At 49.5% G+C, this 25241-nt stretch overlaps 1 protein-coding gene across 1 annotated transcript in view; it reads left to right on the plus strand.

Annotated features, from left to right (window-relative positions):
* Positions 1–25241, plus strand: part of SLIT3 (slit guidance ligand 3) — a 592330-nt gene that overhangs the window by 517729 nt on the left and 49360 nt on the right. The window contains exons 17-23 of the mRNA XM_046666802.1: positions 2283–2426; positions 3199–3342; positions 6043–6206; positions 7278–7410; positions 16448–16516; positions 18265–18336; positions 18962–19033. Of these exons, the coding sequence (XP_046522758.1) occupies positions 2283–2426; positions 3199–3342; positions 6043–6206; positions 7278–7410; positions 16448–16516; positions 18265–18336; positions 18962–19033 (798 nt within the window). The remainder of the gene's footprint in view (positions 1–2282; positions 2427–3198; positions 3343–6042; positions 6207–7277; positions 7411–16447; positions 16517–18264; positions 18337–18961; positions 19034–25241) is intronic.

A 25241-nucleotide genomic window follows, 5' to 3' on the forward strand; every position in this document is an offset into this window, starting at 1 on the left:
TACATTGGTATCTGCACATTTGAGTGAGTGGTCTGCTCTTCCAGACTTGACGGGTTTGCTTTGACAGAGACAGTTCCTCACCAGTCTGCTCAGTTTGGGTTTCTGGATGTGTCTGCTGGTAAGGTCTTTGGACATTTAATGGGGCAATAGCAGGTGCGCCTGTTATTATGATCTATTTTGGGGGGAGGCAACCATTTGAGCTCTGAGGATGGGGATGGGAGGGTGTGCCCCTGGCTGAGAGCAGTTGGACAGGACTGCTGGCCCGGTTCCCTGCCTATGTGAGGCTGCAGGATGGGCTCCGCTGTTGCCTACAGTCTCTGGTCAAGCTTACTAGATGGTCAGATCTGGGTACTGTATTCAGTAGTAGAAGGGGTTATGAGTTAGCCTCCCTGCCTTGGCAGTGTAGTGCAGCAGGCCAGGACCCAGTGCCTGTACAGCTCGTTGTTTGGGGGCTCAAATCAGGCCTGAGTGTGCACTGAATTCCCTAGTCAGGTGAGACCATTGGTTTTGCTCTGCAGATGGGGAAAGCTACAGGCTGTGCTCTCTGTTCAACTGCCACTGTACGTAGGACTGTTGAACGGGCTCTGGAGCTTCCTGTGTGCTCTGCTTAGGTTCCCTGGTCAGATAGGCTGAAGGCTGTATTCAGTGATGAGCGGCTAAGGATTAGATTCTGTGCCTGGGTGCAGCAGGAGAAGCAGCTCTAGAGCCAGTAAAGTTTTTTGTTGTCTTAACTCGAGCCTATCTACACCCCATTTCCCTGGCCGAGCAGGACCACTGGCTTTGCTCTGCAAACTTTCAGCTTGGCGTGCCCTTCTCTCAGCTCAAGTGCCACTGGGCCACACAGCTTCCAGGAGTTGTCACCAAGCCTTCTGGTCAGATGGAAACGGAAGACTCTCTCCGCAGCAGGTGGGGCTATGTCTCAGCCCTCTTGGCCGCTCCAGGCTACTCTCAGTTTCCCAAATAGGCTATCTGGTCGGAAGGGGCCAGGAGCTACCCTCAGCCTTGGCTGTGAAGTAATCCCTGGCCTGTGGGTAGCACGGGAAGCCTCCATACTGGGTACTGGCTTTGCTCTGGGGGCAGTCAGCTCTGCCTGTCTGCTTCTCAGCTCAAGCCCCACTTGGCACATGGCTTCCAGGAATTGTCACCAGCCCTTCTGGTCAGATGGGGCTGGAAGGTACTCTCCAAAGTGGGCAGGGCCGTGACTTAGCTCCCTGCCTGGTTGTGGGAAAACCAGGCTCTAGGGCTGGCAAAACTCCTTGTGTGAGGATCCAAGTGAGGCAGCTATGCACCCCGCGAGTTCCCTGGTCAGAGTGCATCCTCAGCAGGGTTCTGCAGATGAGCAGAGCCGCTGGTTGGGACTACTCCTTGGGCACTGCAGGTGTGAACTCTGTCTGCCAAGATCGTGTGCTGGTTGTTGCAAGACCCTCCCCCTTCTCCCTCACAGTCCAGTTCCCAGTGGTTGAGCCCCGTAGATTCCCCAGCAGTCCCCACGGTACCAGATCCGAGTAGGGGCTTCCACAAAGTGACCCACAATGCTGGAGGGGGTTGGTTGCCCCCTGGGTTCTCTCTTCCCGCTGGAGGCACTGGAGGCTCTGGGGAGACCTCTCTTCATGGTGCTGTGCTGGCCTGGGGGAGGGCCGTGCCCTCGAGGCGCAGCTGCTTCTCTTACCCTCTAATGCGTCTGTCTTGGTCTCTGAGTGTGCGTGCTACTTCAGCCTCACCCCTCTGTTCTAGGAGTGTCTCAGTGGTGCCTTGTTCTTGAATAGATGTTAGCTGTTCTTCTTGTGAGGGAAAGCAAAGTCAGGAATGACCTGTGTCACCGTCTTGATGATGTCACTCTGAAAGTGTCCATTTATATCAGGGATCTCAACTGATGAAAGAGCTAGAAGTTCTACAAGTGCCCCACCCCCTGGGGGCAGAGATATTTTATATTTTTCTCCTGCCCTCCTCTTGAGCATTACTGCTCAGGGAGAGTATCTGTTGAAGAGAGAAAATAAGTTTGAGATCACTATTTTAAATCTCCCAGTCCCCAGGGCATTGAAAAGATGGTTACACTGAAAAGGCTTCAAACTCCAGTCTGTTCCACAAAGGTAGCCCCATTGAAGTGAGACTGGGGTCCCTGCTCCCCTGGCCGCAGACACTGAAGACCACACATCAAGGAGCCCGAGACTGAGCTCCCACCATCCGGTCCTCAGTCCAGGGAGCACCTGAGAGTCCCCACCTGGCTGCAGGGCAAGTGATTCCCACCCTGCGTCCTGACCCACTCTGTCCCCTCCTTCTAGAAACCTGAGTAACAACAAGATTAAGGAGGTGAGGGAAGGTGCCTTTGATGGAGCAGCCAGCGTGCAGGAGCTGATGCTGACAGGCAACCAGCTGGAGACAATGCACGGGCGCATGTTCCGTGGCCTCAGCGGCCTCAAGACCTTGTGAGTGCCCATGGCCTGGGCCGAGGCCAGGAGGGAGATGGGGTGGGGGGACAGGGGCATCAGAGAGGGACTGTGAAGGCTGGCGGGCGGGGGACTGGGCCCAGGCTCGTCCTGGCCTAATGAATCCATTCCTTCTTGAGCCAGAGAGGCATCAGACATTTGCCAGCCCTTAATGGGAATGAACTTAGCATGCTAAACACCCACAGCACACACACACACACAGACACTCACCCTAATATACACACATATATAGATTCATACCAGAAACATGCTGATAGAAGCACACAGACATCCCCGCTTCTACCCACAAACATAGACATAGACATGCGTACATAAAAATGACATATACACACATACAACATGCACATAAACACAGACACAATCACATACATACAAGCACACACACGCATACACACAAGTTGACGTCCATGTCATGTCTTGATTCTCCCTTCTCCTCCCAGAATTATACATGCATACCCTAACCACCACACAACATGCATGTGGACACATATACATGCATGACACCAGCTTCTACTATAAATAAAGCATGCACAGATGAGAATGTACATACACAGTTACAGTAGCCCCACTGGGGATCCAGGCCCTGCTGTCACAGGACAAACCTGAGCAACATGACTGGTCAGGGCTTGAAGTTGGCAAAAGCATCCCACCTATGCACACACACACACACACACGCGCACACACTCTGTGGCACTTTGTGGGAGGGAAAGGATATGCCTGTGCTCTCTCACCCCCACACCTCTTCCTGAAGGATGCTGAGGAGTAACCTGATCAGCTGTGTGAGCAATGACACCTTTGCTGGCCTGAGTTCAGTGAGGCTGCTGTCCCTCTATGACAATCGGATCACCACCATCACCCCCGGAGCCTTCACCACGCTTGTCTCCCTGTCCACCATGTAAGTCCCCCTGGATCCACTGCACCCTCACTCTGGGCTTCTCCCCTGCAGACCTCTCCCCTCCCAGGGCCCTGCTATCTTTGTCCAAGGTCATCTACCCATCTGTCTGCCTGATAAACATTTGTTGGGCTCCCTGCATGAGTCAGGCACCATCTAGGTGCTGAGGATACACAGACGTGGTCCCTCCTTCCTGGAGCTCACAGCATCATGAATTGTCACAGGAGGGAGGCCCAAGGTGATATGAAAACCCAACATAGGCTTTGCTGAGGGACACTGGAGCTGTGTTCTGGAAGGTAAGTGGGAGGTAGCTTGTTCAGGAGAATGGAAAGTGCATTTCCTTCAGTGGGAAGAGCATGTGCAAAGCCCTGTGGTAGGTTGGAGCAGAGTAAATATGCAGGACTGAGCACAGCCCAGCATGGTCATAGCACAGAGTGAAAGAGGGCATGATGCAAGGAGAGGCTGGAGAGGAAGCCAGGGCCAGGCTGCAGGACTTCATCCAAAGCACATCAGGAAGCCACTGAAGGTTTTAACCAGGCCAGTGATGTGATCTGACAGGGGTTTTAGAATGATATCACAGCTTAAATGTGTCTCAGAACCAAAGTTCGAATCTAGCTTTCTGGACACCGGAATGAGTGCTCCTGCCCAGTTAATTCACTGTATTGGTAAAGGAGGCTGTTCAGAATAATGGCTAAAACTTTGGGAGCTGGAGCTAAATTTCCTGGGTTCAATCCTGCCTTTACCTTTCATTAGCTGTGTGACCTTGGAAAAGTTACTTCCTTTCTCTGTGCTTCAATTGTCCTTTCTGCAAAATCTACCTCATAGGATTATTGCGAGGATTGAATCTGTTAATATTTGTAAAATGCACAGGAGGGGCCTGAGATATAGATGTCAGCTTTTATGGTTGCTCACAGTATTTCCATGTGGCTCTGTTAACCTTTGTTGCTGTTCATTCTCCCCTCTCTTCCCTTCCCCGAAGACCCTTTGAAAGACAGAAGAGCAAGGCTCTTGCTGCATCTTCTGTTGTGCCCGTTTTCAACTCCCATACACCCATCTCACTGGGAATAAAAGCAGACTTATGGAAGGGCCTGAAGACCCCACACGTCTAGTCCCTCCTGACCTTTCGATTCCCTTCCTCCCTCCATTCTGGCCCCACCAGCCTCCTCACTGTCCCTCCCACACCCCAGGCCCACTCCCACCTTAGAACTTACCCTGGCTGTTTCCACGACCTGGAACACCCTTTTCCCTGGCCTCCCTCCCCTCATCCATTCTTTGCCCAAGTGTCAGTTGCCTCACCCCCATTCCACCTCTCTGCCGTCACCCCAGTTCCTCCAACCCTGCTTTCCCAATTTTTTCCATAGCACTGACCATTTGCTAATATACCATACAGTTTACTTACTTGTTGTTAATTATGCACTGTCTGCCTCCCATCAGCTGGACTATAGGTTCCAGAAGGACAGGGATGTGTGACTGTTTTGTTCACTGCTACATCCTCAATGCCTAGATCTGTGCCTCGCACTCAGTAGGTGGCCATTACTTCATTGTTGAATAAATGGATCAACTGAATGAGTGAGTGACGTCAAGATGAGGGACAATGGTGAGGAACCAGCACCAGTGGGTTGGTTCATTTTAGCCCACTCCTCACCCCTCCTCAGGGCCTCCACAAGATCGGATTCTGAGAATCCAAAATCACAAAAGATGCCGAGAGGCGTAGAGTCACAAAGTATTAAGGGAACCAGCTCTGACAGGAGAAGCAACTTGCCCAACTTCGCACAGCGACTGAGGGTCAGAGCCAGGATTCAAACCCGGGAATGTCTGCCTCCCAAGCTCTTAATTGTGGTGTTGTACCACAGCCTCTCCAGGGCTGTTTGGCCCTCTTATGTAACTTCCTGAAGCTTTACTTTCCTCATTTGTGAAGTGAGAATAACGTTACCTCCTTCCTGGGGTTGTTGTGACGGGTCTGAGGGAGAGGATGGATTTACAAGGTGCCTAGCCTGGTTCCAGTCCTCTAGGAAACCCTCAGAAAGTGCCAGCTGCTCTCATCCCTTCCTCCCTCCATCAATGCAGTCACTGCATCCGACAGATGTACACAGTGATGCTGTCTGCTAGTACCTGGAGACACAGAGGCGCACAGACCCGTCCCTCCCCATAGGGAACTGAGAGTCCAAGAGGGAGGATGCGGGTGCTGGGGAGGAGGTGAAGGCGAATGAGGGAGAAGCGTGGGACAGAGCGGAACTGTCATTCCCTTAAATGAGGGGCTCTGGGAAGGCTTCTTGGGCGAGAGGTCATTTAAGCTGAGGACTAAAGGATGAGGAAGGGACCAGCCAGGCAGACAGTAGAGAGATTCATCCCAGGCCGGAGGGAGAGTGTGTGTGAAGGCTCTAAGTGCAAAAGCATGAACGTCTGCCGAGGAATTGAAGGCAGTTCATGCGGCTAGAGCTCAGCAGACCGGGGAGGGCGTGGCAGGAGACCACAGTCACGTCCATCAGTGGAGGTCTGGCGTGAGCCCTTTGCAAAGACTGCCTCTGGATTTTAGAAGACAGTCTGCATTGCCTTTCCCGGACCTCCTTCCTCCTTCCCCTGAACCCAGAGCAGACCTGCCTGGAGAGCTGGGCCCCAGGGTTGCAGACCTGGATCTGGGGGCCAGTCCCATGTAGGAGGGTAGAGGCTGACCACTCAGAGAGGGCACTTCTCTCCTCCCAGAAACCTGCTGTCCAACCCTTTCAACTGCAACTGTCACCTGGCCTGGCTCGGCAAGTGGTTGAGGAAGAGGCGGATCGTGAGTGGGAACCCCCGGTGCCAGAAGCCGTTCTTCCTCAAGGAGATTCCCATCCAGGACGTGGCCATCCAGGACTTCACCTGTGAAGGTGAGAAGGCTGGGGGTGGGCGCAGGACCTGGGAAGGCAAGGAAGATAGAGGACAGGTGAGTCAGGTAGCGGCAGGTCAGGACGCCCTGAGATCTGCTTCCACTCTGCCCTCAGGCACGCAGCTGGAGTTCTGACCGGCTCTGTAGGTTGCTGCTAGCCTACCTGGCTCCTTTATGCAAATTAAGAAAAGGTGCCTGTTTCTGAAGACATTCTACTTCTACCAGTCAGAAATTTGTCATAATATACTGATTTTGTTAAAATGAGACAGTTTATGGCCATCTATGAGAACACAGTTGTACCAAATATCCTAATCTACCACGTTCACAGTGAGATTGGTGTCCATCAGATGATATGGCACTTTGTGCTGTATGCAACCTGCACAACTGTATGTGAGAGCCCTGGACCTCAGTTTTCCTACCTGCATCATGATGAGGCTCAGAGTATGTGCTCATGAGAAACAGGCTTCAAGATGAGCTCCTGGAAAATTCCTGTCACTAGCTGGGGGATATGAACACCTGGAGATCTAAGGCTTTGAGTGTCAGGATTCCAGAGGGCATATCTGTTTGTGTAAATTCAAGCCAGCACAATTTTTCACTTGATCAACTTTAGGTTATCTAGAGAGATTAACCGGTTTGTAAACTAACAGAGGTTAAGGTGTAATGGGGGCTGGGGACACATTCACCACCCCAGAGGGATTCTGTGGCAGAAGGAGTGGAGAAAGAGGAAGAGAATTGAGAGGGCTCTACCCCTGACCACCCCTTAGTCAGTTTGGCTTATTTCTGATCGGGTTAACAGTGACCTCTTTCCTGTCTAAGACTCTGGTTAATCAAGTTGTTAGAGTCCGCATTTTATGTTAAATGTGGTAGAAGACCAGAGCCCTATTCCCCTCCTGCAGCATCTAGTCCTCCCCTCCCATCTTGGATGGAACCAGCAGGCTCCTTGTCCCTGGTTCTGGCCCAAAGCGGAGGGCTTTGCTTTACTGAAGACAGCTTGGTCCTGGCACCCTGGCCTTGCTCAGCTGCCCCCTCAGTGAGTCATCTCCCACCTTGCCCGCTCTGGGGCTCTCCGCAGGCAACGAAGAGAGTAGCTGTCAGCTGGGCCCACGCTGCCCCGAGCAGTGCACCTGCATGGAGACCGTGGTGCGATGCAGCAACAAGGGGCTCCGCCTCCTCCCCAAAGGCATTCCCAAGGACGTGACCGAGCTGTAAGTACCCCCACTCCCTGTGAAAACCCTGCAATCCACTCCCCCAGCGTCCGTCACACTTCACCCCCCGTGACTCAAGCAAGACTGCTTGGCGATGCCTCCTTGAGTAGATCTCAGCAAGGTGGCAGCAGAGCCTTGGCCGGGGGGCAGGCGGCGGCTTGACAGGGGAACAAGGAGCACTCCCCCCCTTGCCTCTGCCTCGCAGGTGATGAATATCCGATCCTGTCTCCCTAAAGAAAGTCCAGAATACAAGTGGAGGGTTATTGTCACGTTTTCTTTATCACCCAGACCCCACTCTGCACTCCCTCTTCTAGATTCCTGACAGTCTCTTAGTCTGACACCAGCACAGCACAGGATGATTGTAAAAGCTGGCACAATGGCTTACGAAGAACTTCTACAAATAGGATCCTATTCCACCTTAAAACAACCCATTTTACAGATGCAGTCCTGGTTCTGAGTCCTGTTCACCCTGAGCCCAGGAGCCTTCTCATTTCATGTCCAGGCTCCTGACACTGACTCTTAGGGGTTGTTCCTGCTCCAGACGCTCCCAGCAAAGTGAAGGAGATGCCGTTCCCTTCCTGAAGGGCTCTTCATATTGGAGAGAAAACCTTATTCCTACCCCTGGAAAGCTCAAACACACTGCCGAGGCACAGTCCCATAGGCAGGCAGGGAGCTTTTCTGGAATGTACCGGGAGCAGTGTAGCTGGGGCCAGTGAGATGACACCCTCGCACAGCCCCCACCAGCCATGTTCACTCTTGCATTCCTTCGTTCCTTCCTTCGTGCACTCAGCACATATTTATTGGCTGCCTCGTGTGTCAGGTCCTCTGCTAACACTGGGTAGACAGGGGTGAGCAGAGCAGGTGGGACCTCTCACTTGTGGGGCTCATGGTTTGCTGGGGAAGGTAAGCATTTGCTCCATCATCTCAGGAGCACATGTGAGATGACACTGTGAAAAGGGCTACAAAAGAGAGGAACAAGGTTGCTGTGACATCCTGAAGTAGAGAGGTTTGACTTAGTTGTAAAGATCAGAGAAACCTCTCTGGGAGGTGAAGCTGGAGCTGAAATCTGAAGGGGGAGGAGCAGGTAAATGAGAAGGGAGAGGGGGATGCTCCAGAAGTTGCTGCATGAGCAAAGGCCCCACACTGGGAGCGGCAGAGCCAAGTGAGGGACTGCCAGAAACCCAGCGTGCCCGAGCAGGAAGACACAATCATGCCCCACCACCCACCCACATCCAAGCTTGCACTGTGACTTTCTCTCCCCGGCCCCCAGGCACACTCCTTCCTCCCAGCCAGTTTGGCATGTGCCCTCAGACACAAGCAACAGAATTCAACCCAGACGCCTCCAGAGAGTGTTTCTCTGCCCTGCTCTGCCAGTGCCTCCTGGGGTGGAACCTGAGTGTGCCATTGTCGAGGAAAAGCAGATAATTTCCCGGGTGCGTGTTGTAGCTCCTGGCATTTCTTGATGCACAGGGAGCCTGCCACCGGGGCTGCCAGCCTGAGGGAAGGAAGGTCTTGACAGTCACTAGAAAGCTCGTGTCAGCCCTGGGTTTGGGCTGGGGCCGTGCCCTTGGAGATCTGCGTGAGCACGTGCCACGTAGCTAGTGAGCTCCCCTCCCTTTCCTCAGACTGGACTGTGCCACGGGGTGGGGGCTGCAGAAAGTGACCCAGGGGCGCATCTCCTTCCTGGGCTAATTGAGCTCCAAGTGACACATGTCAAAGAGAAGGAAATGCCATGAAACCAGGCCCACAGATGCTTTTCCCCAAAGCTTATGAAACAGAGATTGAAATAACAAAGATAATTGGCTGTAATTATAAAGCAAACTTCAGAGCTTTGGGAGAAGACCTGATTTCCTGCCTTGGAAAGGATGGTGCTTCCCTCGGCCAGACATGGTTTCCAAAGCTCGCCAAGGAGAGCAGCCCTCAGCTCTGTCCCCATCTCCATCTCCTGGAAGGGAGGAGGGGTGTCTTGGGGGGGGGGGGGGGGTGGGAAAATAGATGCCAGAGAAAGTGAAAGCTGGCAGGCCCAGAGCACTGGCTTGGAAGCCTCTGGTTCAGGGACATCGGCTGAGTCCAGATCCGGTGTTTCCAGGGCTGCCGTTCCAGGCCCCTCAGGCTTCATTAGTTATCTCAGGCAGAGCTGCCAACTTACCAAACAGAATTAACTTTAATTCACTGAGGAGGAGAAAAAACAAAGTTAGGCAGCATTTCTCCAAAGGGTCGGGCGTGGGAGTCTGTTGCAGGCACGGGAGAGCAAGGCACCGCCATCCGAGGGGGAGTGATTTTCCTCTGGTCCGCACACTGCCTGACTGCCCTTCTCTCCTGCGTCTGCTCTCCATCCTCTCTTCTTGGGTGAGGCAGGCCAGACGGAGACCTGCTTCCCTCACAGTTGCTCTCTGGGTGCTTGCAAGGTGCCACTGAGGCAGGACTGTACTGCCACCTGGGCTCTTAGTGGTGCGGGACTATCAGAGAAGTCAGCGCCACTCCCAAGTCAGGGTCAGGGTCAGGGTCACCAGCCCAGTCAGGATTAGGAAAGTTGAGTCTGACCCCAAAACCCATGCTCTTGTCCATTTCCCTAGAAGTTCTTCAACTTTAGGGTCTCAAGACCCCTTCACGTTTTTCAGAAGCATCGAGGACTCTAAGAACTTTTGTTGACGTGGCTGATATCTATTGATATTTACCATATTGGAAACTACACCTGAGAAAGGTTTTAGAGACATATTTATCAATCCATTTAGAAATAACAATAATATACCCATTACATACTTATATAAAAAGCATCTTTTTGTGAAAAACAAACCAAAAGAAATTTAATTGAGACAAGTGACATTACATATTTACAAATGTAGTAGAACACAACTAGATTTTGATATCTGCTTCAGCATTCGCTCTATTGGGATATGTTTTGGGTGAAGTGTAAGAAGAAAATCCGGCCTCACACAGATGTGTAGTTAGAAAAGGGAGGAGAATTTTAATAGCATTTTCAAATACTTGTAGATAGTGTTCTTTGATACTACACGGAAACCACACAGGGGTAGTTTCTTAAAAGCTGACTGCAGTGTGGAACCGAAACCATCGCCATGTACTTTTCAGACTCTGTTACGTCAGAATCCACTGCTCTGTCTTGCCCTTTGAGTGGGACTTTCCCCCGTGCACGACCTTGTAACAGCATGCGCTGGTCATTTGGAAAACAGTGGTTCCCTGAGTTATGCAGATCTTCCCACTGTTGACACATTGCATTATACAGGATCAAAAATGTCATAACCATTAATATGACCACCAATCTCATCAGAAGAGTCTTTAAGCAAGCAGACACTGTCAAGCTCCACGTGACAGTTACAAGTTTTCTAAAATTTTAATTTTCACTTAGAAGCTCAAATTTTATCATTGCCAACAAATACTGTCAGTTGTTTTCTCGAAGCGACAGGCCCACTCTGTTCATTTGTAAGAAATTGTCTACTAAGTACTCATCTCTGAAGAACCTGTTCGCTAGTCATTCTTTTAAGTAAAAATGGTGTTTTGAGAAAAAAAAATACAGCTAATTCAGCTTGTTACTCGGTTACACAGGTGCTTTTCCTCAAGACCACCAGTGTCCTTCACATGCAGCAGAAATGCTCTGTGCACACTTCCTGGTTTGTCACACAGAATATTAAAAAGATGTGTGCTCAAGGGTCGAGATTTAATGCAATTAATAATTTTTTACTGCTTCATCAAGGGCATTCTTAAATGAAACTGGCTTTTTTTTTTTAACCTGCAAGTGCTTGGAGGTGAAGATATAGTGACCACTGATATGGTTTGTTGCCACTGCCCTGATTCATGCTGACATGCCAACAGTTTTACTCACACGGTGCAGAAGGAAAACAATGTTTTAATCTTCTTACAAAGATAGTTTTCGCCTCATAGACTACTGAAAGGGTCTTGGGGACCCCTCTAGGGGTTCATGCTGACACTTTGAGAAGCACTCAGATCATTACATGCTAGCAGGCAAAGAATGCCCAGAGACACCTGCTGTAAGTCAGCATTAAGGTCCTGATTTAAAAGCAAGCCTACAAAGTCTTACTGAAAGCAGAGCAGAAGCAGACGTGGCCCATGTCAGCCCCCAAGGTCGCTGACACAGATACTGTCTGCAAACGGAAGGCCTCTTCAGCTTCAGAAAGTTCCATTATTGCTCTGCCATGAGGCTTTTAGACTCAAGCGTACCATTCTGGAAGAGCCTAAACCTAAAAATCGGTTTACCTTTGAAGGGAGTGATCACTAACATCAGGCCTTCCTGGTTCTGGAAACAAACTCTGCAAGCCCATCTTCCTGACGGCTGGGGAGGAGAATCAGCATCCAGTGCTGGTAAACAGTGTCCCCACAGTCCACTCCTGGTTAATATCCAGGCCATTCTGGTACTGATTTTGGTCTGAAGGTCATGATCATGGATTTGTTGATATCCCAAGCAGAAGAGAAGGGAAGGATGACGTATCTGTCCTCAGGCACAAGCACTGGAAAAAGGGGTTTCTATTGGAATGTGGGGTCTGAGGATGTCACGGGAACACGTGGGACATCAGTGGACACAAAATGCACTGATAGGATAGGAGACTTGAACAGGATGAGGTTTGACCAGGAGGACACAGGGCTGAGACACACTCTTTGAGAGTGAGTGTGGTAGGTGATGATAAGGATACCCTGACTGAAGGAGAGGGCAGGACCTGGCCTGGCATGGGTTAGCTCCAAGGGGATGGGGTTCTAGGGTACAGTAAGCAGCTCAGATGAAGCTTTCTCCTCATCTCAGATTGAATTAGGGCAATGGACATGTGTGCAAGAGAAGGGCCAGAGCAATGCAATAAGTAATGTAAAAATAAATAAGTGTCATGGACAGTATGTGCCCTGGGATAGGTAGGAATCCAGGAAATTCTGCCCACCCAGGCCTTTAGGGAAGGAAGGAAAAATGTCCTGTCTGCATGAAATCCACCACAGCTACCACTTACATGGCATCTACTGTATTCCAGCTGGTGTGCCAGATTTTTCCTACATGATCTCATTTAATCCTCCCCAACAACCATACAAGGCAGGTAGTATTATTCCCATTTTGCAGATGAAGTGACTGAGGCTCAGGAAGGTTAAATAATTTCTTAAGATCATACCACCTAGAAGCAGCAGAGCATAGACTCGAGTCCAGTTCTGTCTGACCCCAAGGCTCATCCTTTAGCCACTAAGCTGCTCCCTCCCTTTGAGACACAGGGTCCCTGTGTGCTCTGCCCAGTGGCCTGGCTTGCTGGGGATTTGCGGTAGATAGCCATGGGTCTCCTTGGAATCTGCCACCTGCATTTAAGCAGGGAGAAGGCAAACCCAGCAACTCCGCCACGATGCTCTAGGTACCTGTCAGTGGTTCTAGCTGGGCCCGTCCTGGCAGCTGGACCTTCGCTAGTGATGCCAGCTGCTGCCCAAGAAAAGGCTCCTGTCTCTGTGCCCCCCACTCACACTGGGCAGGGTCCCCAGAGTACTTTATGAAACAACTGGCCAGCACTGACTGCATCCCTGCCTTTCTCTGGCCCAGGAGAGGGACAGAAATTGCCTGCAGCCAGCTGGAGGGGACTGATCACATCTTTGGCGAGCAGGCTGGCTCTGGGCACAGCAGCACTTAGGAGCCCTGGCCCAGGGAAGACCTCAGCAGATGGCTGCAGTAGAGGACACTTCTAGGCTATCGGGCAGTCACGGCCATCTGTGGGAGGGACCCAGGGAGGCCTAAGCATGGCCACGAGCTGAGAGAGTCAAGTGCTCATTGAGTTTACTGTGCCAGATCCTGTCATCGGAGCTGGGAGCACAGCAGCCAGTGTGACAGTTAAGATCCCTGATGCCAGAAACTTAGGATCAGGGTGGGGGAGACAGTAAGAAAGCTAAGCGGTAAGCTAGGCATTTCAGAGAGGAAGTAGAACAGCGTTTCCCAGGAAAATAAAGGGAGAAAAAGAGGAATGAGAACGCATTTTGTGAAGAGCCCAAAGTGTAAAGATCTTAAAGTCAAGAAACCGAGAAGGGCTTGAGATGGAGCAAATAGAACGAAAAAGGGGATGGTGTGTGCTGAAAACTGGAGAAGAGATGTGTGCGTTCTTGTAGGCTGTTGTGAAGGCTGACTCTTTATCCCAGGAGAAACACGGGGGCCGAGGACGAATTTTAAGCAGGAGAGTGGCATGATCTGAGTCTCACTTTAGACGTAGTGCTCAGGAAGAAGGCTAGAGGATAGAGAGCAAGGGGATCGCTATTTATCTTTCAGTAGCCATGTGTATTATTGGATGGAGATACGTATATGCATGTGTATATATATATGTATGTATGCGTATCTCTCTATATATATGTGCGCATATATATATATTCAAAATTTATTGAGCACTTGAGTGCCAGGCGCTGCTCCAAGAGCTTTCCACAGCAATTCTCATTTTATCCTCGTAATCACTTCAAGGTGGTGATTATTAATAAGTCTCATTTTACAGATGACGAAACACAAGCTCAGAGAGGTTAAGTAACTTGCCTAAGGTCACCCAGCTATTAGATAATGGAGCCAGGATGGGAGCCTTGACTACGTGATTCCTGAGCTGTTCCCATATCACTCCAGGCCCCTGGTGGAAAATCCTGGCCTGGAGAGGGGGCTCCTGGAAGGCAGCTGTCCTCCCTCTCTTTCACTATTCAGCAGGTCCAAGAGTTCTTCATGGGGCACCTGTCAGCACCACAAAGCTTGGAACAGGAATCGGGGACACCCATTCACCGAGCTCTGTGTGGATTTTCATGCAAGGCAGACACGGCCTCATGCGCTTGCGCTGGGGCTGAAACAGAGCATTTAAATGCAGGTCAACACAAAGGTTGACCAGCTAGAAATGCTTGGGTAGTTCTGAGGCTGGCGGGGCAAGAGTGCAGCCTTCTGAAAGGGTCCCTCTGGGGCCTTGGCTGCAGGCTACAGGCAACTTTGGAGTTCAGCGTGTGCATGAAGGGCTTCCTACAAAGAGAGCTTTCCCGCACAAGCGCATCTGCATTTCTGAAGCGAGTCTTTTGATTCCACGTCTTCTGAGCTGCGATGCCAGGTCACCAGGGACACTCTGCACTTAGAGCCGCTCCCTCGCTGCTCCCGCCCGGCTCCGCTGTGCCAAGTGCAGCTCTGCCGGGGAGTTCTGAGGTTTTCATCACACAGATGAAGTTTCCTGAGCATCTACTGTTGCCAGCTAGTGTCCTGGGCTGCTGTAGGGAGCAAAACAGACATGGTCCTGCCCCGTTAGTCACAGAATCCCACCAAAGATGTCACGACGGGGTTAAATGTTGTGAAGAAAGTGTACTGAAAGCTTTGGAGCCTGTGCTGTCCCCAGTGGGTGTGGGAACGGTATGAGGGAAGCGATGCTTGAGCTGAGATCTGAGCATCTGTGGGAGTTAACTAGGCAAGGAGGGAGAAACGGATTAGCATGTGCAAAGACCTGCCCCCACCCTGAGAGGAGCATGGGGCATTTGGGGACAAGTAGGTTTAGTGGAACTGGAACCCGAGGTCAAGGGAGAGTTTGCTGTAAGATGAGCTGGAGAGGGAAGCAGGGACTGTGATGGTTTATTTCGTGTGTCAGCTCAGCCAGGCTGTGGTGCCTGGTTGATTTGGGCACACACCAGCTAGATGTTGCCGTGAAGGTATTTTGTAGATGCAGTTAACTTCTACTTTTTAAGTAAACAAGTTTACTGTCCCTAACATGGAGGTGGGCCTCATATAATCAGTTGATGGCCTTAAGAACAAAAAATGGGTTTCCTGGAGAAGAGGAAATTCTGCCTCAAGACTGTAACATGGAAAATCCTGCTTGAGTCTCCAGCTTGCCAGCCTGTCCTACAGATTTCAGACTTTCCAGCTCCACGATGGCATGAGCCAATTCCTTAAAATAAATATTCTGTCTACAGATATAGATATATATATATATATATGTATAATCTCCTATTGGTCTGTTCCTCTGGGGAACCCTGGCTGATGATACAGGACAGACCACAGAAGGCTTTGCAGGATTTGGGCAGGAGTTGGGTAGCCCTTCTCTGACAAGCAATGGAAGCCAGCAAAGGATTTTAAGCAGGGAGAGAGGCTAATCCGATCAGCATAGCACCGATCAGAGACAGGCTGGAACCCAAGGGAGCTGGCTCAGTGGGCCCAGAGGCTCCAGAAGCATCTGTGGCATGTTGCTCATCCTCCAGGGCCCTGAACCACCTGTCTCAGATGAGGATGCTGTCTGCATCCTTGAATCCCAGTGGTCCTTTACACATTTATTCAACAAATAATCCATGCATTACAAACACACGCATTTATAGAGCACAGCCTGCCCTTCAGATGGGCTTAGGCCGGGCACAGGGCCTTCCTTGAGACCACTGTAGGGTTTTGTGTTTTTAATCCAGTGTCCTATGAACAGCCCTTCTTTGCATTTATTCATTCAGTCAACAAATATGTGATGCCCTACTATGGAACACTCAACACTGAATTGAGGTTCTTAAGAGGAGTTATGGCTCAGCTCTCCCATCGCCCTTGGTAGCTAAGTAGAGACCATATGGGATTGTGCTAAGAGTACAGTCAGAAAGACCTGGGTTCGAGTCCTAGCTCAGCCACTCACTTGCTGTGTGACCTTGGGCAAGTGTTCTAACATCTCTAAACTTCTGTTTCCTCAACTGTGAATTCCTGCCCCAAAAGGGTATTGTGAGGGCCAGGTACAAAGTGGGCGCTTTATTTCTTCAACAAATATTTATTGAACACCTACTGTGTGGCAGGTCTGTACACAGTCTTAGGGGACTAGACAACACTGGCCGATTTTAGACAAGAGCCCTGTCATCATAAAGCTTATCAGTCCAGTGGAGAAAAACGTCATTAGTTAAATAACCATGCAAATAAATATCAAATAACACATGTAATATGTACTTTGAAGGGGAGAAAAAGGAACTATGAGAGCATAAAACAGGGGCCCGCCCCAGCCTGCAAAGTCGTGGGTGGTGTCTCAGAAAATGACAGTGTGTGCAGTGTCTCCTTGCCAGGTGTCACTCTTCACCTCTCTTTCAGGTACCTGGAAGGAAACCACTTAACAGCCGTGCCCAAGGAGCTGTCTGCCCTCAGACACCTGACACTTATGTAAGGAGCCAGGCATTGGGTGGGACGTTCCATTTTCTTTCCTGGGGGAGCTTGGGAACCGGATGTGGCGGGTGAAGGACAGTGCTGCAGGCTTTGTGGCATTTCTGCTCTGTTCTCTGTGGGTGGAACAGGGAGAGGTGGTGGGAGGAACGGGCCAGCCTGATGAGGCAGGTCTCCCCCGATGAGAACTACGTGCAGAAATACCCAGAGCCTGGCATCACTGACCGTCCATGTCACCTTCCTCTTTGTTTGGGGGGAGGTGGGTGAGCCTCTGACCTTCGGGGACCAAATCAAATTCCTGAGAGCCCTCAGTCTCCAGTTTCTTACAAGGTGTGGCTGCACTTAGGTTTGCCAAAAAGCGTAAGTGGGCATTTCTCCTTCCTCCTTCTTTAGCTACCCAGAAAATATTCTAAGTAGAGGGTTCAAATTGAGGTCTCTCCAGTTGGTAGCTTCTACTGCCTCCAAGTCTGCCCAGACCCAGGAAAACCCCCGAATGAGGAGCAGGGCTGCTGTCAGCTTTGTCCCCGGGCAGCCTCACTGCCTTGCCAAGATGGGACCCCGGAGGGTGCAAAATAATTCCTTGGGCGAGTGGTCATGGAAAGATGCCCCTGTCTGCTTAGGGGGCAGGGAGCCAGTCCACAACGGGAAAATGAGAGTTCTTTCAGAATGAAACAGCGTTGCCCTTGGGAGAGTGGGAGGTGCACTGAAGAAAGGTGGAAGAAAGCCATTTGGTGCCTTATTCAGCCGGGCTTCCTAGATACCCCAAAACCAGCCTCTAGATGAGTGTTTCTAAACCTCGGTACTATGGACATTTGGGACCAGATAATTCTTGGTTGTGGGAGCTGTCGTGGACATTATGGGATGTTTAGCAGCATCCCTGGCCTCTACCCACTAGATGCCAGTAGCACCCCTCTCCCAGTAGTGACAACCAAAAGTGTCTACAGACATTGTCCAATGTCACTGGGGAGCAAAGCACCCCTCACTGAGGACCACTGCTCTAGAACACAGGTTCTCAACTTCAGCTGATGTTTGTTTATTTGTTTGCTTTTTGAATACTGATGCTCAAGCCCACCTTAGACCAATTAAGTCAGAATCTGATTTATAAATCAGAATAGGACTAAAAGCTCTCCAAGTGATTCTAATGTGTAGCTACCATTGAAGACCACTGCTCTGGATATTTATCCCTGAGGAGAAGCTGGAGGTTGTAGTTGGCAGACAACTACACCCCAAGAAACCTCATTCCACCTAAGAAAGAGTCTTTTAAGATGGAGTAAATGAATGTCAGAAGAGAGGGAAAGTGGAGGGACAGTGAAAGGAAGAATTGATCAGGAAAAAGAAGTAGTACTAGAATCAGCAAAGATTGTTATCTTGTGTGTTCTGTTTTGCTAGTGAAATGAAGTGGATGGATAGACATGTAATTGAATGATTGAATAGCTGAGTGAATGGATGAATGAATGAACAATTGCTTGAATGATTGATTGAATAAATCTTGAATGAAAAAAATGAACATTTGGATGAATGAGTAGATAGATGGATAGGTGGGTAGATGGATGGAGGGATGGATGGATGGATGGATGGATGGGTGGGTGGATGGATGGGTGGATGGATGGATGAGAAGATGGATGGATGGGTGGGTGGGTAGATAGATGGATGGATGGATGGATGGAAGGCATGTGTGAAAGTTGGGAATGACCCCATTCAGATGCAACTAACAGTAAAATGTGACCCTTCTGTTTTACTTTTCCTAGTGACCTGAGCAACAACAGCATTGGCGTGCTGACCAATTATACCTTCAGTAACATGTCTCACCTCTCCACCCTGTGAGTACAGTGAGGTGCTGTGTTTAGCAGGAGCTTGGCATTAAGTGGCCTGTGGCCGTCCTTTGCCCCCTTCCCCTTAGGCCTAGGTTCTCTGCTGTAGTGATCCTCATGGCTGTGGCTGCCCCTGCAATAGGGCAGACCTTAATCAACAGAAGGAAATAAAGTAGGTCAGAACTCTACTGTCTGGGCAGTTAGAGAGGAACTGGCACCTAATTACTTCTGAAGAAGGGCCTCTTTGGAATACCTTCTGTGATTTGTGAATTTTCCTTCCCAGTGGAGGGTTTCCCTACACAATTATATTTTGCTCAGACCCCTTTATTTCCCATTTGCTCTGCACGTTGTGAGCACTCACCATTTTGACAGTAGAGGGAGGTGATGGCAAAGCTGGTTAGGGAGCCAGCCTGCTATGGAACATGGGAGGAACTGGGAAAATGAAGCCAGGGAGTTTCCTGAAGTGGTGGGAGATGTTTCTCTTCCCTCTATTGTGAGGATGCCTTTTGTCAATATATTAAAATTGGGAAGATAAAGAAACCGTTTGCATTGACTGGTCCACAGTGTGGACAATGTGCCCGTGAGTAGCTGAGAATAGGAACAGCCAACAGGACATGTGTGTCCTTTTCCACAGCATCCTGAGCTACAACCGGCTACGATGCATCCCCATCCACGCCTTCAATGGGCTGCGGTCCCTCCGAGTGCTGTGAGTACCCCAGAGCCCTGGCTCTGACTTAACACTTCACTGGGAATCGTATAACAGCAGGAAGTACTGAGCGCTCCTCTTCCCCACCCTCCTTTGCTCAAGCCCCCTCCACCCCCTTACATCCCTCCCCACCCAGCTTCCTTATTCACTCAATGGGGCGGAAAGAGCATATGCTTTAGAGTTAGCCATTCCTGGTTCCAGCCCACGACCACTTGTGGAACCTTGAGCAAATCACCCTTCTGAGTTTCTACTTGTTTACATGTAAAATGGGATCATTAACACCACCCTTTTGAGGATTAGGATATGAGGTTATCTTCTGCACCTTAGCAGAGCACAGCGTGTGGCACGTAGCCACTATTTTGATGATCATTATTTCACAGTTGGTCCCTCTGGCTTCAGAAGGGTGATGTTAACATGGTGAACCTCTGCAAGGAAACCAAGCTCATAGAGCAGAGATCACGCACTGGAAGCCCAGGCGGCCAGTCCAGCTCACTGACAGCCATAGGTTAGCAATTGTAGAGTTGGCTCATAGAGCATCTTTTAAAAAAAACAAAGTTTTAATAAGCTGCCAACATTTAAATGTCAGGAGGTTTCTCATACAAATCCTGATTTCTACACTCTCTTGGAAAATGACGAGACCTGGCCATTCCAGGGCTCCCCTCTGCATTCCTGCATGGCTGAGCAGCCCTGCCCCTCTGGACAGGGTCATGCAGTCTGCAGCCTCCACACCGGGCCTTTGCTTGTCAGCTTATGACACCTGTCTGGCCCTGTCCTACACATTTGTGGGGGGCAGCCCACCAAGGCAAGTGAGCTCTGAGCAAAGGCAAGATGACCGCGGAGTGCACCTGCTGTCCAAGCACAGCTCTGCCCCTCCCTAGCTGTGTGTCTTGTCATCCATCAAGTCAGATGATAATGGTAATGGCCTCACAGGATCTTACGAGGATTAAATGATAACATACGTAAAGCAGTTGGCCCAGCTACGGTCCGTGGTAAACACTTTATAAATATTCACTTGTTATTTCTGTTCCCACGTCAGAGCTTGCAAGAGCAGGAATGGCCCCTCACTGCTGCCCCCAACCCCAGGCCCAATTATCACCTGAGTTTTGTGCCTTCCCATCTTGCACCTATTTTGTTGGCAAAGGAGGACCTTTGAATGGTATTCTCATGAGAAGAGAGATGCCAGACACTCTGCCCCCAAACCTATCAACCTCTTGCCTTTCTAGCCCATTATTACTATAATAGTATAACCATATTTTTGTGGGGCTTTTCATGGCCATTCCTTCATATAACTCTTTGCACCAGTGCTGTGAGGTTGAGAGGATTATGCCCATTTTAAAGATGGAAAAATTGAGGCCCAGATTGGTAAAGTAAGTGACCTAAGGTCCAGCAGTCAGGGGGTTGCAGAATCCAGCCTCCTGACTCAGAGCCCCGGGACCTTTCCCAGGACCCAGTAACAACTGGCAAACAGCACCCAACAAGCAGGTCCATTTGGGAGCCTCCAGGCTGATGTGATTTATTGAGACCCACAAAACACCGGTGTCAGCGACAACTCTCGCCACATGTCATCTGTGCTGTTATTAAAAATCAATTCTCTAGGGGCAAAGAAGTGCCCGCGCTGACAGTGTACAATCTGTTATTGTCACTTATTTATTATCCACCTTCTCTGGGGAGTTTGAGAATGGAAACATCAGCAGAACCATTTTCTTGTTTCCAGTTGAACACAACAGGAGATGGGCTTGTCTCATTGACCGGGGCTGAGGCTGGACCTGCTCCCCCTCCCGCCATCCCCCTCATCTCTGACCTATTGTCTCCCAGCCCAGTCTTCCAGGTTTTTTCAGGGGCTTGCTGCCAGGGAGTGGGACCTGCCGATTTTAATGTGATCTGTGTGCATGTGTTCATAATTAGAGTAGTTCTGGTTGGGGCAACTCAACACATGAAAGAGAGAGAATGCTTTCCTGTCCGTCTGTCTGTCTAGCAGGGTGGTGGGGTGAACATCACCAGGGCCTTCTCCTTTCTCAGCACCTCATTTGTCCCACTCTGGGACCACCACTACCATTAGTTCATCAGGAGTACACACGAACATACCACATGCTTGTGCTGTTTCTGGAATCAAGAATTAGTAGGTTTTTTAGCATCATCATTTTAGAATCTTGGGGTCTCGCAGATAAAAAAAGGGTCTTCAAGGCCCTCTTTCCAGCCATCTACCTCAGTGGGGAGCAGCATTTTCTGCATAAGGGCCAATTCAGGAAAAATAAAAATGTTTATGGGCTACATTTCTTTTATGATATTTGTATCCTATCTCCCAGTAATTGTACATCTAGGAATTTATGCTAAAGAATAATCCAAAATGAGGGAAAGGTTCTCTACCTTAAGATCTTGGTTGCACTGTTATTTTTAACCTAAATTTTAAATATTACCTACAGTGCCGCACTGGGGAAATATTTAAGGAAAGCATGAAGGAAGCAGTCAGTAAAGTGCAATTATTAAGAGAGGTAAAGATGAAAACTGGATAGCAGTGTGGGAAAGTGTTTACCACATAGCATTGCAGGGAAAAATACACCTAACTGCTTCATATGTTACAATTATGACTTGTTAACATTTATACCTATTAAGAAGGACGATAAGGGAACATGGACAGATGAAAAAAATCACTGATAGCTAACTGTTAATGTAAAGGCATTTCTGTAATAAATGAAGGCAAAGTTAAAGATGAATGAAGATAGTATCATATTTATAATTTAGGGAGGTGGAAAAAAATAGGTATTTTGAAATCAGGAATTGCAATATCTGAAACTACCATTGAGCATTTTTATATTTTCTCATTCCTAAAGGATTTTATTATTTTGATTAAAATTTCAGAAATGATCAGAGGCTCAGGGATGCTGACAGTTTGGGGTGGGGAGGAGAATGAACATGAGGTCAGCCACAGACAAAGCCCAAAGAGTGATCTGGACAGCGGGAAGACAGACCTGACATTTAGGAGAGTGTGTGCGTGTGTGTTTGTGGGTGTGTGTGTCTTTGTGTGAGTCTGTGTCTGTGTGTGTTGGCACGTGGGTATGAACACATTTCAGAGACAGGAGGGTGGTTCAGGGGGTCCTGAGTACAAAACACTGTGAAAGTGTGCTTTTCCTACTTCTCTCCTAATCTAAAAATAACTGGAACACTCTGGTAGACATTCCAGTCCTTCTTCAGGGATCTGTGTGTTCCCTGATCTTTGCCCCACACCGAGCCACATGCCTTGTGTGCGTGTGGTCCCAACTGTCACTCCTCAGCCCTAGCCACCGGAGGGCCACCTGGAATCAGTTAGTGCTGGGAGGGCTATGTCAGCATGTGCTCAAAGGGAGCAAATGGGATTATCATTCATCATCCTTGGCATTTTTAGCTCCTAGTCCCTGCTGTAAGATTGTGCTATATGCACACGAGGCTGTTCATCACTGCTCTACCAATTGCACAGATCCTCCCTACAACCTCCCTGCGAAGGGCTGCATTTGCCCTTTGCTTGATTACCTTCAGAGACCGAGAACTCGCTCCCTTCACAGCCAACCCCATTCCATTTTTGACCAGCTATTGAATATTAGACGATTTTGGTAAGCCCAAAGGTGACTCCTTGTGACCTCCAAAACCATGGTCCTGGTTTGGCCCTTGGTGCCACCAAAATAAAAAAGTTTAAATTATGAATTTTAGAAATAGAAAGTGAGTCTCAGAAATTAATCTGTCCAGACTACTCACTTATAAGGAGACAGATTCAGAAAGATGTAGTGGCCTGCTCTAGATCATTCACTTATTCATCCTTTCCTGATTGCCTGCTATGAGTTAAACGCTGTGCTAAACACTGGGGTGGGGGTGGAGGGTAGTGGGTGAAACACAGTTCCTGCCCTCAGAGAACTCGTGGTCTAGAGATAGACAAGGAAATAAGCAACTGCAGTACAGGTGATTTCTGTGAGAGCCACAGGAACACAAGTGAGAGGCGTGTGACCCAATTTTGGCCATCGAAAAGGCTTTCTGAAAAGAAAGAGAGTCATCACCACTGACATTTATTAAGCCTTGACTTTGCACTGCACACTGGGCTCAATTCTTTAGTTCCATTACCACGGTCACTCTTCACATCAGTCCTGTGAAGGATATACCACTATTGTTATCCGCACTTCCCAGATGAGCAACAGAGGCTCAGCAACACTGAGTAGCTTTCCCAAAGTGACACAACCAGTAGAGAGACCAGTTGGATTTGAACCCAAGCACATTCTGTGCTCTCGGAATCACTGCTCTTAACCTCTGCTCCCAAGGCTGAGTCTGAGAAGCCAGTGGGAGGTACCTAAGTAGGGATGGCAGTGAAGAACATTCTTGGCAGGGGGAATATAAATTCCCTGGACAGGGCCCTGAAGTCAGGAAGGGCATGTGCGTTGAGGGAATCACAAGAAGCTTGCAGATGTGACTGCAATGTGGCTTCTCAAGCTGGGAGCAGAAAGAGAGGCTGCAGACCAGCCCTAGGTGGGAACAGAACCAAAACTGGAATGCAGCTCCAAGCCCAGTGTTCTTTCGACCACATTCTATCCTTCCCCTTCATAGGTTATCATCTATTTTTATTGCCACCCATTTCAGACTTTTCTTGAAGATTGGAGGAACACGGCCTCTTTGAAGAATAAAATGTTTTTGTCTTTGCCCAGGCAGGCTTCTCATAAGAATTAAAGAGTGGAGTGGAATAAAGGTGATGGGCCCATGGTCACTCTGCCAAACCTCAGTGCGTGTCCCCTGCCATCGTGGAATCCTATCATCGGACTCAGTAGTGCCTTTGAGACGCACAGGCTGCATACCTTCAGGCTTCCACTCGTTGTAGGTGACACTTTGAGAGGATTGGCCCCAAAACATGTCCAAGAACATGGAGGGGAAGGAGTCTTGACAATGCTGGCAATAATCATAGCTCCCATGAGTGGGTAGTTATCACGTGCGGGCCCTGCATTGAGTCCTGCACCATCTGATCCACTTGCATTCTATCTTTTACTCCTCACAACTAGCTTATAAAGCAGGATATTAGATCCTTTCCTGACTAAAGGAAAGAAAATCAGTTCAAACCACCTTAGGCATAAATAGGAATTTATTGATGCAGGTAACTGAAAAATTCAGTAGATAATAGCTCGTAGGGCTGGATATAGGTACTCCAATGGTACTGTCAGAAATGTGTCTCTTTCTGCCTCTTAAAATGAAACTGCTCTGTCCTTGTAGCTCCAGAGAACCCCAGAGATGTCTCTCATTGGCTCACTTAGGTCACATACTCAACCTCAAACCAATCACTGTGACTCCGATGGGCAGACCTGGGCCATAGCTCTGCCCGCAAGGCCACACCCCTCACACTGAGAACTGGGCGGGATGATTCCCCAATGGAGATGGGAGGAACTATTACAGAAAAGAGGAGATTGATGCCAGCCAACCCACACCCCCAAAAGATACCTACTACAAGTAGATACTCAGAACTCCTCCATTTTAGAGATGAGACAAGTGAGGCACAGAAAGATTGGGTCAGTTGTCTTAGCTCACACAGCCAGTGATTATCAGAATAGGGATTTGAACCCAGGCAGTCTGACTCCCGACCCTAACCCCCCAGGTCACCTGAGAGGGGCTTAGCTTGTTCAGAAGAGAATTTGCCCACCCCAGCCCACATTTAGGACAAGGACAGTTCCTGCCATCTGTCAGACAAATTGTGAGTGCCTGGGGATTCGGCAACCAAGTTTCAGGCAACCCAGACTGTCACGGATGGTTATGCCCTCATGTCGCTCTGATGACGCCCTCATCTGCATCCGGAAATTCCCAAGTTTGCTTTGACACCTCCTGCAAATCGGGAGGGAAGAGGAGTCCCAGGAGTTCGGAGATTTGAAGATGAGTCATTCTGAGTTCAGAGTTGTTTGCCAGCACCAGCCCTGCGAGGTGAAAGGGAGAAGGAGAGGAAGAAAGGAGGGGTGCTCATCTTTCCTGGGAGGGCACATTTGTCCCCCTTTCCTAGCAAACTTCAGGATTGTGGTTGGACATGCAAGAGGCCTTCTTTGGGGGCCAAACCAGGAGCAAGAACCTGCAGTGTAGGCAGATTTCCTGAGCGTTGTCCCAGTAAATTACAGCCCCGTTACTCTGCAGTTTATAGAGATCTCAGTGGCTCAGCTCATAATAAATGGGAGCGTGACTCGCAGGAGCCACAGCGCCAAAGCTGCCTTTGGGTCAT

Source organism: Equus quagga, chromosome 7 (genome assembly GCF_021613505.1).
Source record: "Equus quagga isolate Etosha38 chromosome 7, UCLA_HA_Equagga_1.0, whole genome shotgun sequence".
NCBI lineage: Eukaryota > Metazoa > Chordata > Mammalia > Perissodactyla > Equidae > Equus > Equus quagga.